This window comes from Daucus carota, chromosome 7, assembly GCF_001625215.2.
Source record: "Daucus carota subsp. sativus chromosome 7, DH1 v3.0, whole genome shotgun sequence".
NCBI classification, from domain to species: domain Eukaryota; kingdom Viridiplantae; phylum Streptophyta; class Magnoliopsida; order Apiales; family Apiaceae; genus Daucus; species Daucus carota.
Window position 1 is genome coordinate 40,346,046 of NC_030387.2, and position 19,561 is coordinate 40,365,606.

General features: G+C 32.3%; 1 protein-coding gene, 1 long non-coding RNA gene and 1 other non-coding gene across 3 annotated transcripts; all 3 read right to left on the reverse strand.

Moving 5' to 3' along the window:
- Positions 1-419: 419 nt before the first annotated feature.
- Positions 420-500, reverse strand: TRNAL-AAG (transfer RNA leucine (anticodon AAG)). Its single transcript has one exon. It is a non-coding gene; the product is annotated as a tRNA-Leu (tRNA).
- A 1,077-nt stretch (positions 501-1,577) lies between these two features.
- LOC108193303 (protein trichome birefringence-like 19) lies at positions 1,578-5,070 on the reverse strand. The gene is made up of 2 exons (XM_017359906.2): positions 4,440-5,070; positions 1,578-2,628 (listed from the first exon to the last, which is right to left on the reverse strand). Exons 1-2 carry the CDS (start codon positions 4,926-4,928, stop codon positions 1,792-1,794), a joined length of 1,326 nt encoding a protein of 441 aa, XP_017215395.1. The 5' UTR covers positions 4,929-5,070; the 3' UTR covers positions 1,578-1,791.
- Positions 5,071-16,961: 11,891 nt separating this feature from the next.
- LOC108196900 (uncharacterized) lies at positions 16,962-19,344 on the reverse strand. Its single transcript, XR_001801868.2, has 2 exons — positions 17,436-19,344; positions 16,962-17,291 (listed from the first exon to the last, which is right to left on the reverse strand). It is a non-coding gene; the product is annotated as an uncharacterized LOC108196900 (long non-coding RNA).
- Between the last annotated feature and the right edge of the window lie 217 nt (positions 19,345-19,561).

Here is a 19,561-nt window from a genome sequence, read left to right on the forward strand (position 1 = left end):
GCAAAGCATTGACAATTTAAAAGTTGACATATCGGAGAGGAGCATGCTGTGACAGCGAAAGAAATTCGAAAAACACTATGCACAATTGAATTTGGTCAAAAGTCAACTCATACTCGATGCCATCTAATTCTCGAATGCGACTCGATTACATTTGTACAAGAGTTCTGAGCAAGCAAGTAGTGATGAAAATGGTTACGTTATTATTTTAACCTGTTAAATTACGATGTTTTATATTTTTTAGATGATATATATTCACATTTGTTTTTTTGGCGTTGAATCCTCGATATCGGTAAAAGAAGCAAGAAAATTATCATTCGATCAATAAAATAGTTCACTAAATAGAAGCTGTGCTTGTTTGATTTGTTGATGAAAATATGCAAAGACCAGCTGTTCAAATTGAATTCCAAAAAAAATAAGGATGTCGAGAGTGGGATTTGAACCCACGCCCTTTCGGACCAGAACCTTAATCTGGCGCCTTAGACCAACTCGGCCATCTCGACTTGGTGGCAAATTTCTCATTTTTATATTACTGAACTGGAGATCAACCTCGTGAAATACTTTTGAAAATTTGATGGTGGGATCTACATATACCAAAGACTACATAGTACTAGACACTCTTTTTAACATTTAATGTAATAATTAACTAAAAAAGAAAATTGACTCTAACAATATGTACAAAATAACAAAAAAAATGATTGATTTGAGTTAATTTAGAAAATAATGATCAATTTGATATATTTAGATGAAAAGAGCGATTTACTTGATATTTTCCCTCGATTATAATCACGTTTCTATTGAACCCGGGCCAGCATTATACAATAAAGTTAACAAGAGTAAAAGTAAAGTGCAGGACCATCAACTTTTCACCCAGCCCTGTACAAAACAAGAACCTATAATTGTGCAAGGATGAAGCTAAGAGGAAAATGTTGGTGAGCCTACAATAGTACAAGGATGAAGCCAAGGGGAAAATGTTTAGTGCTCCCTCCGTCCCAAAATACATGTCGCTTTGACTTTTGCACGTAATTTGATGTGCAAATAAAATATACTTTTTTTTATCAAAAAATAAAACATACTTCTATACATTATTTTTTAATTTTTTTTCTGAATAAAAGTATAGCATCCATATTTTTATTCATAAAAGAAAATTTGAAAAATAATATATAGACATATGTTTTATTTGCATCTCAAATTACGTGAAAAAAAAAAATCAAAATGACATGTGTTGTGGGACGAAGAGAGTAACTTTATTCTTTTTCACTTTATACTAACTTGTTATAAAGGAAATATTGTTATAATAACCACAAAAAGCTCTCACGTACACAATTTTTCTGGTCGGGATGTGACGACAGAATTAGAATTTCGAAAAAGTTGAAACTAAAAAAGTTAAGTGAGGTCTTACAAAAAGGATCAACGCCAATATTTCTCAAGGTCAGATCAACGCCAATTTTTCTCAAGCCAATTTTTCTCAAGGTCAAATCATAGTTGTGATTAAGGTTAGCCTGCTCAATTCCGTCATAACGATCGTCCTGATATAAGCCAGCCTGACATAGAAGATACAAGTCCTAACAAATCCAATGTAGAATAACATAGTTACTTGATATATAATGAATATATACAATGCTCAGAACAACTGCAGACCTTACAGGAAATAATGATACATTCATCACAAATAAAATTTGATTTAAAAGGCTCTACAAATCAATGAATGACAAGAAGAAAGAATCGTGATCAAAAACAGTGGAATAATCGTTCTTTTTCTTTCGGCCTACATTCTACCTGTAAATAGAATCATCAATGGAACATGAATTTACTTGATCCAGCTTTCTTGTGTTTCAACTGTAATCTCTGCTCGTATGATCTACGACCTTCTGTCTTAATCATCTGAAGCAGGAAATCGCTCCAAGTATCGATAGGTCCTGGTAAACACCAATGTACACAGTCATTATACAGTGTCACGTTTTCATTTGGCCAGTGACCGTATCTACTCGGATGACCATCTGGTCTTAACAACATTGCTGGCGTCAAGTCCATTAATCTGAATCGCTTGCCTCTTCTCCTTGCTTCTTGTTCAGCGATCTTGAATTCCTCTATTTGTGTCATGTACAATTCTAAATTTATCCCTTCCAGCTTCGCCTCATTGCTTTTCAACGGCTTTGTTCGTACACAATCTCCACCATCGTTCCAATTACCATTTTCAAAATGCATTGGTGAATATGTCTTCAAATATGCCACACCCTTAAAATTCTTTAAACTATTAATAGCTCTAAAAGCAGTTCTGAATGCTTTTCTGTATCCGAATGTCATCGGATAATCGGTAATATTCTCCACCTGACAGAATCTGCAACCAACTATCTGACCCTTTTCGTAGTAAAAACCAGGACGACTAAACCAGTGGCCTGCATTGATGATCACGTAGTCGAAATCCTCAATCTGGGACGTCCATTTCAAATCAAATTCATCAAGGTAAAGGTTGAAGAGGCCTGTCTTAGTTGGGCCATTAGGGTCTGCTTCTTCTGCTCTGACCAAAAAAGGCGTCCAGTACATAGATAATGTAAAATTGTAGCTCATATATTTCCATCGTATAAAATTTTGATCTGACGTGTATGAATTTTCCACTGGAAATTCCACCTGATAAACGAAAAGGAAGTAAGAGTCTTGGTGTGTTAATTTCACAGAAATTAATCTATGAAGATTCATCTAGTAACGTCAATCCTTTTTAAGTAAATGACATGTTACTCGGACTCTTCATTTTTCCTCTGACACTCAGACATGGATACTTATTTTAAACCAAAAACATGTCTATGTTTCAAAATGTTGACAAGTCTGGTACTTAACCATGTATCCATACTGGACAAATTCTCCCGGAGTCTGAGTAACCTAAATGCATGCTCAAGCAGATAACAAAAAACCTAGGCAATTTTATGCTGCAAATATATTCAAAAATGACTACAATTTGTTGTCCAGGGACATGATCCATCAGTCACATATTTACCCAAAAATGACAAAGACATGTATGGTCTCACTAGTACTCTGTTAACAACAAAATTGTAAGAAGAGACAGTTGTTTTTTTGGCATAGAGTAAGGAGCCAGATTTGCCAGGGCTTGGATTCCCTGTCCTTTGTCATCAAGTTAATACAAAAGTATATATATTACAGAAATACATCTTTCCAGAGCTATTGCATCCTGTACCTGAATGTTTTCAAGGGGCCTCTTTCCTTCTTTTTTCTTAATAGAAAAAAAAGAGTAAATTTTTATTCAGAAAATATATAAACTCAATTGGCCCAATCTGGATATGCCAACTATGAAAAATTGTTATCTAAAAATATCAGAATTCTCATTACCCGTTAAAGTAACATGAATTCAAACTTGGGCATTTCTTTTAGGCCAAATTAATACATGTTAAGTTTTAAAAAAATTGCCGAGACAACGCTTGGACACGGACCCATGTCGAACACTTTGAGCTCCAACTGAATCCGGGTACCAAAGAACTAAGCCCCACTATTAGCCTAATTGTAAAGCATAAAAGCTAACAACTGGCAATTGCTTTCAGCAGAAGGGGTTGAAAAAGAAATAAATAAAATACCAGAAGTAAGAAGACAAAAGTCACTAAAATAATGAAGGACCTCACATCAATTTTACAATTATATGACCCAAGTTCCAAGTTCCAACCCACTCAGATGTGTACATATAAGTCCCAAACACCTCACCATTTCATGTTTATCACATATTGTCAAATAATAATGGAGCCAAACATTTCTCTGGCCGACCTATCAGTGTGCAAGGACTCGATCAACCTGATTTCGGGTTTAATATGGAGATTTGCACCCGGGGTTTAGTTTTAAAAAGTTTTCCGTAGAAAAATTAATCAAGCTATATTTCAGTTTCTGCAGCTCAATGGGACTCTCACTCTTTGCTCAGATTTTGTGCTGTGAAGTGGCTTAGATCTAAAAGGCTCAGAACTGTGACTGTCAGATTGCTACTACTACATCATACCACGAATATTTTAGAGAGAGCCTCATTTTCAAGATTAGCCAACTATTCACGCATCCAGAATTCACGTGCAATTGTTCGCAAATTAGCACTGAAATATGTGTACTTCGATTTCCCACATTCTTAATAATTAACATGGAAAATCGCAACCAAGGTCATTATCAAAAACTACCTAATTCCCCCCTTAAGTCTTCAATTTCATGCCCACTTTCTCAACCCATAACGATTTTGTAAAATTACTTAAATTTAAATATTCATGCACCCCTATTGTCCCCTTTCTGAAATCAAACAAATTGCAAACTAGACTAGTGAATAGTATAAACACTGCACTTTAACTAGAAAAGGTACGTGTTCTGACGCTAAAACATGTTTGTTTAACAAAAAACGCTTTGTGATGTGTTTTGACAGTGTTCTGACGCTAAAACGTGTTTGTATAACGAAAACATACCCGAGACAACATGCAGATCATGGATTGCATCTGATTCCTCCCAATAGAATCACCCACAAACGCCAATGACTTATCTCTCACAAGCTCAAGAAACTGATACGGATTAAAACCCGGAAGCTCGCACCCATCAGGCTTCCACCTCCACTTCATGAAATCCAAATCAGGCCTGCCATATTTCACGCAATTCTGATGCTCATGAATGGCCCAACACGTCTTATTCGTGTAGTACGGCGCATCCGGGTCTCGCACCCATTCTCCGCTAAACAAATCACAATCTTCGTGCTCATTTATCTCGACCAAGTTCACGTCGGAATGGTCAATTACGGTGACAAGGGTTGGCGTTTCAGGCGACGTGGATTTCACGACGGAGGGCTTCTGGAAAGGGTAGTAGAACGGGATTATGGTGAAGAGGAGGAGGGCTATGCCGAGGAAGGGGATGATTTTGGGGATTTTGTTGTAGTGATTTGTGTGAATTGCATGGGACTTCATTGTGGGTTCTTAGCTGGGGGAGGTACTAGACATTTTGGAGTGGGAGAGATTGGGAGAGATGGGGAGCGAGAGAGATTTATATATTGGAGAGATTTGTGTAACTGGAAAGAGACGTCGCACGTTAGGTTGTGTTATGTTGCGGTGCACAGAGTCTATTTTTCTTGTTCGTGTATCACACTTCACTGTCCCCGAATCTTATTTTCTAGATAAGTTGTTTTCGAAGTATTTCGAAAATTACAAATAATTATTATAATTTGTGGACTCGCGCACTAGTGGTTAAAATGTTTCTATTCGACTCATTTTAATACGGTGAAATTTCATATATGCGTATTAACCATCCAACTAAAATTAATCATCTGTCACGCTATCTTGTTCAGATATATTTTTTATATTAAATTTAATCAATTCACATGGTGAATATTCAGAACTTCAATTTTATCTTAACCGTTGGTATCCCAAAATATTTTAAGTGGTGATGCAGTTTTTATTCGCTTCATCTTTTATTTAGCACGGTATTATAAGACTGTTATGGTTTTTAGTATCATTTGATATTTTACGGTTAAGTTTTTTCGTCTACGAAACCTTCTTTATCTATATTCAGTCAAATAAATTATAGATGACCATTTTATCGTGTCATTCGAGGGGTGTGTTTAGAAAATTTAACTACTCCTGCGAATAATGAGATTCGTAAAAGCATCTCCAACGCTAAAGATAGCTAAAAACATCATCAGCTAAAAAAAATTTGAGCTTGTAAAGAATTTTGCTCCAATGGGTATTAGCTAAAACCATTAGTTATATTCAAAATATTATTTTAAATATTAATTATAAATATACAATAAAATAATTTATTTAGTTTTTATTCTATGTTATTGAAAAAATAATAATATCTTTAATAGATAATGATCAATTATAATATTTAACATTTTTATATTATTATATTATAATTTTAAAAAATTTGATTGAAAATAAAGTAACATTTTCACATAACAATATTATTTGTAAAAAAAATAAATAATACATCTATACTTGCAATAATAATAATAATACCTTAAATATTTCAATTTAAATATTATAAAAATGATTTAGGTAGAATGTTATATGCTTTAAATAAAAATAAAATAAAATTTAGAAGGGTAAGAATAAAAGTTAGTGCTAAAGATTTTAAGCTAATTATCTTTTGATAAAACGGGTTTGAAAGAATTAAAATAAGAAGTTAATTAATTTTTTATTTAATACAGATGAAAATAAAAAATATAACTAATAAAAACATATATACTGATACTATTATAATAATAAAAACTTAAAAAAACTAATTAACAAAAATTACTTGTATCATGTAAAACATTTACTAATTTTCTTTGTTAAAAATTCATAATTAACGTTAAATAACTATATAAGTTATTATATTAGTTTTATTATATTATTTTTATTATATTATTTATCTGTTATAAATATTTTTACACTTAACAATACATTAGATTAAATTATAAAATTAAAAAGTTATACAAATATATATAATAGAATTATAATATTATAATACATATATAAATTTTCAGCACTTAAAATAGTTTGGGATCAGCGTGGAAGAAGAAAGTGCTCAGACCATTGCCACAGTTCAAGATGCAGCAGATTTGATTGAGAAGTTTTACAAGAAAAAATAGTAAAGACGTTTAAAATAATTGTTTGATCATAGCTGTTAAGAACTGGAGCCACGTCTTTGTGTTTGTCAAGAAAATTATCAGAGAGGCTATTTGATATGTATTGCTCTGCTGTGTTCACGTAAGAGAATATTTTTGTCAAAAAGCAATTTAGTATCAAGCAAATATATTGCCTTATACTCCGTCTTACCCATGGACTCTACTGATGTTTTATCGTGGTCGTCATTTGTTGATGTAATTATTTTCAGTATTAGTATAAATTCCCATATGCTTCCAGTTTTACAAAATAAATCCATAATACAACAATTTTATGAATTATTAATTATTTTAAAGGGAGCTCGCGAAGCGCGGGCATAATTCCCTAATATAATATAATATAGACATATAGGTTGGAGCAAGTTTAAATTTTTTTTGAGTTAAATTTTAAAAGAAAATGACGTGGATATGATATAGATGACAAACTTTGGTTCAGCAAATGTAGCGTGCTTAATTCTCGGCATCTAAAAATATTGCTAACGGGCCTCTGATGTTTTTTTTACATATTAGGTTTATGTGCTGACACATAGATTTTAAAACTAACAGGCGACGTGCGTTGGGGATGCTCTAAGATTTTATTTATAGAAGACAAGTCCAAGCGCACATTTGACATTACTATATGCACAATAATTTGTTTTTTGTAACCCACGGGTCGTCCGGACAACGAACTACTGGGAATATTTGCTCCTTCAAAAGTTCGATTCGATTATCGACTATTTTACAAAGCAACGAAAAGCCTTCGGAAAAAGCAAAGCAAAGTAGCTCTGGTTGGTAGGACATTGCGTTGTATCTAAACTTGTCGGAGGACTATCGTAATAATATATTGGACATAGATTCAATTTAAAATAGTATATTTGGATATAAAGAAATTTGGATTTAAATTTCGTTTGAACTCAAACATTCAAATACCAGTATGAAATCAAGAATATGAAATAATTTCATATATTATATCATTTGAGATTCAAAATTTGAACACGATTGGTTAGTCAAGTAATGGGTTTATTCTATTTTGTCTCGGGAGACAATTCAAAATTTGAAATGATATACATATTCTTATTTATTAGAAAAAAGAGATTTTATACAAATATGTTACAAATTATGTTTCCGTTTCAATACCATGTATAGATTATTTTCTTTATACGTGGGGGGTTGGTGTAGCATCGAAATCTTAGTAGATTACCGGCAACCTGTAATGATGCTTAAATCACTGATTAGTGATATCCTTACTTTATTCGAACTAGTTGAGAAACCGCGCGTTGCGGCGGTCTATAAAAATTATATTAATAATTTAATATTAATATTTGTAGAATAAAATAATTGTGTGGTTGTCTATAAAAAGTATATTAATATTTCAAAGTTAATATTTGTAGGATGAAATATATTTATATTATAAAAATCTAGTTGTAATACCAATACTAATATATAAAATTGCAAAATTGGATTATAATTCAAGGTGAAAAAATGAAAATAAATTTATACAATTAATTAACAATTTAAAGCATGACGAATCTTAATTTATTTATTTTTTAAAAAAAGTAATCATGTTCTTGCATTGTCACCTTCCTCCAATTTTTTTGGATTGATTGTGCACAAAAACATCTAACTTAAATCTTTGAGATAGTCGTCTATAACTACCCTCTTAAAAGTTATTTGAACGGAGCAAACAGATAATGCACGAATAATTTTTTCCTGTATGCAAAGTAAATCATATAAAAATTAACAACAACAAACATGTCTAATGAACAAAACAAATATTATAAAAGAATAACCAACAAACATACATCACTAATAGTTTATCTTGTTGATATCAACCATCAATATCATGTCAAGACTATATTCTTTTCTCATGTTTGGATTTGTCGACTCCAATATAACGATCTATAACTACCTTTGCTTGCAACAACCTTTGTTTTTTTAATATTGTATAAACAACCTTCAGTTATCGTTGCAGAAGAACTGTACCTCCGAGTTATAAATCGAGCAAGAGAAAGAGAGTTCTAATTTTTGATATTTTTCATCCAAAAATTTCAGAAAATTAGAAAAATAGAACGGAGCGTTGTGAGAGGCGCCACCCGCACGCCTATCGCTTCTCTTTTAAAATTCGAAAAATAGAACGGAGCAATATGAGAGGCGCCACCTGCACGCCTATCGCTTCTCTTTTAAAATTCGAGTAAGAGAACTTGTGGTATTGTGAGAGGAGGTTGTGTTTAGATGATCCAAAATCCTACGTTCTATACGGGTATTTATAGGTGCAGAGAGATTTGTTTGCTACTCTTTCCCATAATTAAATAATCTGAACAAAATCAGATTAAAATTTTCAAGCTACTATATTCCATTTCTCAAAAAAAAAAAAGCTACTATATTCCATAAATAATTTGTCTTTCCCATAATTAAATAATCTGAAAAAAATCAGATTAAAACTTTCAAGCTATTATATTCCATAAATAATCTAAAACAAAATCAGATTAATCAGATTAAAATTTTCAAGCTACTATATTCCATAAATAATTTGTCTTTCCCATAATTAAATAATCTGAAACAAAATCAGATTAAAACTTTCAAGCTATTATATTCCATAAATAATCTAAAACAAAATCAGATTCTGAAACTTGCTTCTAATATACCCAAAACTAAAAAAGGTAGTTCTAATTTTTGATATTTTTCATCCGAAAATTCCAGAAAATTAGAAAAATAGAACGGAGCGATCTGAGATGCGCCACCTACACGCCCCACGCTTCTCCTTTATATAAGTATATTGATTGATTAATGGATAATAATGTAAGGAGGAAAGTGGTTCAAGAATCTTAATTATAAATTATTAAAAATGGACATGAGTCCTACTCTCACCGACAACAAACAAATCCTGATTATATTTAATCCCCGTTGTTTCCTAATTATAATAAAAAATACACATATTTTTGTAATAAAATAGCGATAAATCTCAGAAAATAAGACGAGGCACATGCTTAATCACATGCAAAATCCATTATAATTTGCGTCTTGTATAATTCAGTTTCGGATCAGATCGAACGAGTCCACTGGTACCGCATTTCGGCAGGCTGGGAAATGGGGGCCCATTAACTTTACAGGGCCATGGCTAAATCTTGTGTATCAATAAAAAGGTTTAAAAGTAATTTATTTTTAATAGGGTTTTGATCCACGACAACCGATTGTTGTCTTATGTAACACATAACTCCATTACCATTAGATATGTATTTCAAGAGTTGGAAAACTTTTTTTTTAAGTATTCGTTATAATTTTCCGCGGACAGAAACTTTCTTTTTCCGCGGATATGGACTTTCCCCATCCGCTGAAAATTATAGAGGATACTTAAGAAAATGAAGTTTTAATCTAAACCCCTAAAATATAGATCCGACGGCTCTAAAAGCATGTGTTAGGAACCTTTTTAATAATTAATTTCGTTATTTTCTTTTGTGTATACTTTTTCACATTGCTTGACACACCTTGTATGACATACATAGAATTAAGATTTATATCTTATTTTTGATTTTTTTCTATAAAAGTTTATATTTTAAATTTTTTTCATATGAATAAAAATTTAAAACAAATAATGAAGTTATACTATAAAAATATTTAAATACATGCCGAAATCCCGAAACCACCCTCAAAAAGGTTAACGATCCAATTAGCTTATCTTCTAGTTTCTCCATTTGCCCTCATTAGGGATGAGCAAAACCGAACCAAAAACCGAAACCGAAACCATAAAAAACCGAACAAAACCGCACCATAAAAAACCGAACCATTTAATAACCAAACCGAATAAAAACCGAACCAATAATATGGTTATGGTTTGGTTTTCAATTTTTTAAAACCGAATAGAAACCGAACCGAACCGAATAAAATTAATTATATATTTATATATTAAATTATATATATAATAATAATATCTTAATTTAATTTATAAATTGTATTATAAATTTTTTCTACATGGCCAAAGTTTATTTGTAACCCAGCCCATTAACTTGTCAGCAGTCCACTGTCTTTGGGCTTTGAGACTTGGAGTCGGTCTATTGCAGTATTACATACGCACTCGCAGAGTCTAAAACATATACTAGTCGACTACTGCTTTCTACTTAATTAGCCAATTAGGTATTCTATTCTCTCTCGACTGCTCGAGCTGGTGCTGCTCTTTCTGTGCAAACTAAACCTATACAATGGAGCACGCTGGAGACACTTTAAAAGTCAGAAACGAAGAAAGCTTAGAAGCTACAAAAGAGGTATATACTTACAATCTTATATAGTTGTATCATTTATGTATTTATATTTCTTTTCTTGTGTTATGTTGAGATTCAATTGTTGAATATTGATAATTTTCAGAATCCACTGAACCTAGAGGATGATAAAGAGGATGATAAAGATGGAAGAAAGCGGAAAAAAAGAACTTCACAAGCATGGGAGCACTTTGATGAAATGCCCACTAAGGTAGCGGGTGGGGAGAAGGCAAAATGCAAGTATTGCAAAACTATAGTCTCTTGTAACGCACAAGCAAATGGTACGTCTTCCATGATGGGTCATTTAAAGCATAGTTGTCCTCGATCTCCTTTACGTGTTGGTTTAGATAAAAATCAAAGAATTTTGAACTTTTCAAAATTATCTAAGGAGGAGAGGGAGAAGGTTGGTATGAGTCATAAAATCGAAGCTCACACTTTTAATCAAGAAAGATTGAGAAAGAAAGTTTCATTGATGTGCATTAAAGATAACATGTCCTTTAGTATTGTGCAACATGAGGGGTTTATTGAATTAATGAATGAAGCACAACCATTGTTTAAAATGCCATCTAGATGGACGGTTGCTAGAGATTGCATTAATATCTATAAAGAAGAGGCTTTGAAACTAAAAGAGTGTATGAGATCTCAAAGGTTGTCTTTCACCACGGATACTTGGACATCCGTTCAAAATATTAATTTTATGTGTCTCACGGCACATTGGATTAATGATGATTGGAAACTTTGTAAAAGAATAATTAATTTTTGTCCAATCGGAAGTCATAAAGGGGTTGCAATAGGAAAATTAGTGGAAGCATTGTTGAAGAAATGGGAAATATCGTGTGTTTTCACAATTACCGTTGATAATGCCACTTCTAATGACCTAGCTCTCAATCACTTAAAAAAGTTTCTTCGAGGGCGTGATGCAATCTTAGACAATAAATACATGCATATGAGGTGTTGTGCACACATCTTAAATTTGATTGTCAAGGATGGACTAAAAGAACAAGATGATTCAATTAGTAGAATTAGGGGTTAATTATCTACTTGGTCACTGAAGTGGCCTTAATGTATCAAATTGGTCACTGAACTCAAAACGGTATCAAGATAGTCACTGAAGTGGCCAGAAATATCAAACAAGTACCTTAAAATATAAGTTCAAGCAGTAAAAATATTATTTATAAAGTTTTACACATTATTTTTGAATGTTACCAAAACCAGGTAAAAGGTTATGACTTCTAATATTTATGATAATATATTTAGATTTTATTAAGTTTATTTATTATTTATTTTTAATTAAAACAAAGAAAACAACTATATAATAAAATATAAATAATAAATAAACTTGATAAAATATAAAGATATTAATTTAAATACTAGAAGTCATAACCTTTTAGTTGGTTGTGGTAACATTTAAAAATAATGTGTAAAACTTTATGAATAATATTTTTACTACTTGAACTCATATTTGAAGGTACTTGTTTGATAATTCTGGCCACTTCAGTGACCATCTTGATACCGTTTTGAGTTCAGTGACCAACTTGATACATTAAGCCCACTTCAGTGACCAACTTGATAATTAACCCGTAGAATTAGGAATGCGGTAAGATATGTTAGATCCTCCCCGGCAAGGCTAGTAAAGTTTCTTGTTTGTGTTGAAAAGGAGAAAATTAAGTGTGAAAAAATGGTGTGTCTTGATGTTGACACTAGATGGAATTCCACTTATATGATGTTAGAGGTTGCCACTATCTATGAAAGTGCTTTTGAAAGAATGTATATTGAGGACTACAACTATGAAGCTTTCTTTAAAAATAATAAAGATGAGGTCGAGGGTGATACTAACAATAACAAGAAAAAGAAGAAAAAAAGGGTGGAAGGTGCCATTGTGCTTGACTGTCCTGTCTTGGCTTATATTCAAGATTCTATTTAACAGGCTGGGGACTATTCTGATGCTTTTTTTATTTTTAGTTTATAGGTTGGCCTTCCTTGTATTCTGCAGGTTCTGGATAGAATCTTGAATTCCAGCAAATGCTACCAGGAATTCTACCGCATCTCCAAGCCTTCAGACCTGTAAATTTTGATCTGGACAGGAGAGGTATGTAGAATGTACGTAATCATACATTAGCCATGAATTCTATATTTTATAATCTCATTTTCCAAATAATTCCAGCATTTATAGAGATCATTGTGAGGGAATGAGGAATTCTGGATTGTACAGTGAAGGTTAGATTTATTTTTTTTGGTTAGAATGTTCTTTGCTTCTTTTCCTTTACTACTGTAATATGTTTTTTGCTTGCCACCTTGTTTAACTAAAAGATCTGAGTTTGGTCTGATGTATCTTCTATTACAGGCTGCAGAAGATTACCAGAATTCCTTGAGTAGGAATAACAGCCGCAAATGGATTGTACTGGCCACATGGTATATACTTCTGAACTTCTGGTAGATTAATTTGCTAGCATAGGACACAGTGTCATAGTCTGGGACAGGTTTCTTTTGGGATGTAAAAAAAGATTTTTTCCAACAAAAATATTAATTTGCCAACATCTTTTATTATTTGGTTTTAAAACCGAAACCGCACCATTTCAAACCGAAACCGAATTAAGAAAACCGAACCGCACCAATATTATTTGGTTTGGTTTTGGTTTTTGATTTTAGAAACCGAATTAATATGGTTACGGTGCGGTTTGAACCTCAAACCGCACCAAACCGAACCACGCTCATCCCTAGCCCTCATAAGAGAAAAATATATTCCGAATTTAGTTGGGCCGGGCAAGCAACAAGCACCCACTTTAAAAACACCACCTTTCGCAGGCCCATGTTTACGGACACCCGTCTTATTTTCTTCTGGTGAATTTTGTAACGAGCTAGAAATATACGAGTTTCGTCGAGAGAATGGAAATCATTGTTAATGATAATTCGAGTTTGATAGAGAGAGCAGAGATGTTGTCAGTCATATTCACGCATCGATTTTTCTAGTGTGTACTTATAAATACATGTTAAGCCCTAAATTCCACAAGTTTAACTCATTTTGATTGATTGTTGTTTCTTAATAACAGTGGATCCTGTGTACGACAAATCCTTGTTGCAGCAATCCTTTAAAAGTTCACAAATTCCATGGATGTTTTCTCGAGGAGCTGATAATCTTTAAGATGGCACACAACACTATGCAAACTGATCTATACAAAAATTAACCTTTGACCTGATAAAGGCGTGAGTTTTCCTCTGGAGGAATTAATTTCGCCTTTGACATGTTTATGTTTAAGTCGACAAATAAAATTATTATTTCGATACATATTTGAATTCAAGTCGATTTCTTCCTTGATCCGGCGTGTTTAACCTGTGTTTAAGAATTCGACCAATGCATTCAACCGAAAATTTTACAATTCCAACAACAAATTAATAATAATATACACGGATGAAAATCCTGTCAGACATTTGTCATAAATGAATTATCAATAATAAAAAAATTATTTTTGACTCGTTAATGATTTATATGCAAAATATATTCAAAGTTTATTGGTAATACATGTGATTAAAACTAGGCAAGTTGATTAAGTGCAATTACATAGCCTAAGTGACGGGTTTATTTCTGTAGTATTCGAATATACAGACTCTGATTCATTCTGAAAAATATTAAAACATAATTAGTATAATTTGTAAAAAAAATATAAATAGGCCAAGTTGACTAAACAAAGCACATCTAAGTAATGGTTAAACAAAAATCGGTGTTTGTCAACCATGAATACGTGATGCTACAGTACTTTAAAACGGGAAAAAAAAGTCAATGATGGATTTTTGTTTGTCAACGTAATCGATGTACATTTTAACTTACATTAATGACTTCAGCTGATATGGATCGCATAGTAACTAAATTGAATAAGACTACTCATTTCTAATAAACAATTGTTAACGTATATTTTCCGGGTAACTGTTGAAATATAAGTATAAAATTTATAAAGGGCTCCTCTTAAGGTTTTAGAAGAGATTTTTTATGGATTTTATACTTATATTTCAAGAGAACTATTATCTCTAAAACTTTAAACTGTTAGAGGAGGTTTTTTATGGATATTATACTTATATTTCAACAATAACTTCTTATTTTTGAAGATAAAGACGTGAGATGATTAAAATATTAATAAATCACGGCCTTTTCACACCCCTCTGCTACGAGGTCATTGCTCAATTCTTTCTATTTAATGATTCCATTATTTACTTGTTAGCTTTCGAGGTCATAGTTGTTGTTCACCAAAAACCAACAGGTTGCATACTAATGGGACTGGAAAATCTTATTGGGAGCCTGAAGAAGAAAGTGCTCAAGGGTCTCAAGAAGAAGACAGGGGTCTCGGATTATGACAAGATCGAAAAGAGTGACAGCATGCGCGTCGAAATTCAGAGCAGAAAAGCTCGAAAACTCATTCAGAACACTCTCAAAGTTGCTGATTCTCCCCCGTGCAGTACCTGAAATCAGTCTCTGTATGTGTTCTTCACTGGTCTGAGACAGAGGTGGAGTTTTTCGATTTTTCGGAAGATTGTAGATAGATTTCGATATTCCTGCAATTGAGTGCTTGATGATCATATGTTCTGGTATGTCATAAATAGATGAATGTCAGATAGATTAGTAGCAATAATTCACAGAAGTTGTACCACATGTTACCTCCTTTTTTTTTCTTAATTAATTACAAATTCTGAGATAGATGATAATTTATAGTCGGGTGGCTCTGTTTGGGATTAGCGAATTGAATTAGATGTTGAGATAAATGAGACATGTATCATATTTTCGAGTCGGATATGAGCACATGTTGAATACAATTGAATTAATATTTTAAATAAAAATTTTGGCTATAATATTTTTATTATATATTTTTAAAGTTACAAGAAGAAAGAGCTGCTTTGTTGAACAATACCAAAAGCACAGTAAGTATGCACAAGAAATACTCCCTTTGTCTCATTTTAATTGCTTTTAATTTTATTACACGTATTTTAAAGTGTTAAAAAAATCAGATTTAAACTTAATTATTCTTAACAAAATTTATATCAAATAACAATTTATAATCTATATTTTTATTTGATATAAGAATTGTATTTTTTTATTAAGTGCAGATAATATTTTTTTTTACATCTCCATATACGTGTCAAAAATTCAAACATCTATTAAAATAAGAAAGAAAGGAGCCATAAAATTACACAAATTCAGGACAAATCCTTTTCAAACCCTAATAAAAAGACGCATTCCTTTAATATCTATATATACGCTGGAATTTGTGTTTGTGAATCTTGTTCGATCATTCTTATTTTGTGTTGTTTTGTATGTGTAATATTTTATTAATTTTTTCTTTTTCAAAGTTTTTCAATTTACGTAACTGTTTTTTTGTTTAATTTTAGGTTCTTAGAAGTTAGAACGCATCCCCAAGCCCGAGTCGTTAATGTTTCATCAACAAGTCTTTTTCAGAGATTGCGCGCAGCCTCGTAGATTGTTTTTAGTTCCACATTACTGATTGCAGAAGTTATAATCCCACGCAGAAATAATATTGCACACGAAGACGAGTAATTTTCTTCTTCTATCTAAGTTTATCCACTTCAATATGTTTGTAAATATGTGTTTGCATGTTTTTTTTTTTGAGTAAAAGAAGTTCTTCATTAATTCATCAATAAATCTGACATTAGTGTCTCCAACAAAGATGATGGAGGAGACGTGAAATCCAAGAAGCTATTAAGCGTACAAGGAATTTTGGCCAACATACACTACGCCATATATGGCTTTCAACAACATCAAAAAAATGATGCAATAACCCCAAAATATGTTGCCATAGCCCGAAAATGGGCTATTGCAACATAAAATTTAAGTTGCTTTTTTCGATGTTGCCCTAGGCTTCTATTGCAGCATTATGGTTACCTACTACAACACGAGCTTTTCTGTCACAATAAACCGCTATTGCAACATCTGACTACCTTATAGCAACAAATATTTTATGTTACATTAGACCTCCTTATTTCAAAAAAAAAGCGGGACCCATTTGTGGGTCCCACTTTTTAGGTCCACATGGATCCCACGTGTTAGTCCCATGTTTGGACACCTGTTTGCTAGTCCCATGTTTGCAACATTATTCTAAAAGGAATTGAAAATATACTCTTTATAAATTAAACATCCCAATAAACTATTCTTTCTTACAAATTTCATAACAAATCCAACCAAATCAAATTACCTAACAATTCAAAACCAACTAAACGTAACAACAATTAGCCTGTGCCCTCTAGCTTTTCTCTAAAATACACCCTTCTCCATACATAAATGAAGTGCATGATATGTGATTCCAAGGCTGTGACAATAGGAGTCATCTGTTCCTCTAGCAAGAAACTCAAGCCTGGTGAAATTCTTGAGCCATTTGCACATAATCTTCATTAACAGGATGGACCACAACATCAAACAAAATTTGTATATCTTGCTGGATGGAGAAACAAAAGCAATAGGTAAATACTTAATTAATATCACAATCAATATACTTAGAACAAATATTTTAAAAAGCCCAGGTACTTTGGTCTTGGCATATCAATTAAATGTAAGCAACACAGATATATAAATAACTTACCTGGATAGTTTTTTTATACGGCCCCAGTTCTTTAATTTCTGAGCTATATTATACATTTTCCAAGTACTTGTCTGGCTGCTGGAGTAACTTGTACCAGTTGTATCAGTCATTTCATCACTTTCAACTGAAAAAATGCTTATGCTTCGTAAGATTCAAAGCTTAACTTGTTACGATTCTGTTTTACCCGAGTCAGAGATTCCTGATTCTCAAATCAAGCCATCGTTGGTAAACAAGTTCCTGAACCATATCAAATCTGTTCATTTGCGGTTATTCTGTCACATAATTCAGTTAGTAACTAATGCTCATCAATTCATTCAATTATCAGAAAGATAATTACTTGTATATTTACATGTGTGTGGAGGGTTATGTAGTCTTATTACCCGACGACAGCCAGGAGAAAGAACTGGGTAACAAACGAGAGTGTAAGAAGAGGACATGGATACCAGCATAACTAAACTGCAAGGCCAACATGGCCACATGAAGCTGGACTTTCTCCGGCACATTGACGGATACTAGCATAACTAAACTGCAGCAAACTAGACTTGCAGCAAACTGATGTAGTAAAGAAAGCTAACACAATGCAAACTAGATATTCTTTAGTGTAGAATGCTCACATTCATTTCAAAATCATCCATCAGAATTATACCAACAACATGACAAGAAAATAGTATTAATTATTAATTGTTCTATATGTTTTATATGTTCAAAAAGAATGTATCTTTGAATTATAATTAATCTTAAAGAAAATAGCAGTAGAAGTTAGCCTTATACCTTTTAGTAGCAAAGATTTTAAGCTCTTGCCTATGAGAACCAAAAAAATTAATAAACAAAGTCTACTGGTTTGCGGAAAAGATACAGAATGTAACAATAACCAAATTAGAAATGTGAACTAAAACTAACAGGTAACAGAGCTACAACCATTTCATAGCATCACCTAATGGCATATACAACAATAAATATTTATAAAATTCTCTAGCACCAAATTCTTGTCTACTGTGACCATTTTTAGGATCAAAGAAGAAATTACTTGTGCGACCTATTTTCATTCTTGAACGAGAAAGTGCACAAAGTGCAGACTGAGCATCAAGACCAGGAGACTTGGTCTTGTTTCCACATGTTTTAAAAAACATCCAGTAACCAAAGAAGAAAGGCCAAATCGTAGTAAAATCTCCAAGATTCTAACAAGAAACATAAAATCACAGCATCCTGGCATGTAAAAGTGTGAAAATAAAATTCTTTATAAAAGGGCAAGTGCTTGAATCAGGATAGCTACTACTTAATTTCCCGGCCGGAGTCAGGATAGCTACTACTTGAATCCATTATATAATATACAATATACTTTTAACAGTAATTATCAACAATGAGAAGTTCAACAGTAAACCATTTAAATCTAAAAAACACATAGCATTACAAAACTGAATATGGAAATTATAAATTAAATAGCTCAAATTCTATAACACAAGCTCGTTACCTCAGAACAGAGATCCAAGCCTTTTATGACTTTGATTTAACACAGGCTCCTGAAAATACACAGACAAGTACACATATAACACATCCACACATGTTCTTAAGTTAACAAATGAGAAAGGGGGGAGAGACCAAGAAGCACCCAAATTAACCCTGAAATAGAGACATAAAACTACTCTAAGTGAGACACCTACTAAGAAATAAAAAATCCCTAATTCAAACTCAAAAACCCTAATTTCGATTGAATCCTCAATCGAGTGTTGAAGCTCTCCATCAGATCGATCCGAAAATCTAGCTAACATCTACTGAAATCCTATCCTATTTAGATAGACAGAGAGAGATAACGGAGAGAGATATAGCGAAAGAGAGAGGAAGAGAGAATGAAATGGAGAAAGCTGTGTCAATCAAACTTGGAGTCAAGGTCTCCAAAAATATTGAGCGGCTAATATTACCGCTTCTACAAAAAATTTCAAACAATACTTTTTATTTTTATCAAAATATTTTATTAATGATATGATTATTAAAATTTTAAAGATATAATCAGTTACAGTAAAATTATTGTATTCATAATTAGTTAGTTTCAAATTTATTATTTGTATTGTAGTTAATCATCTTAAGAGATGATATAAAAATATTATTGTATTCCAAAATTTAGTCTT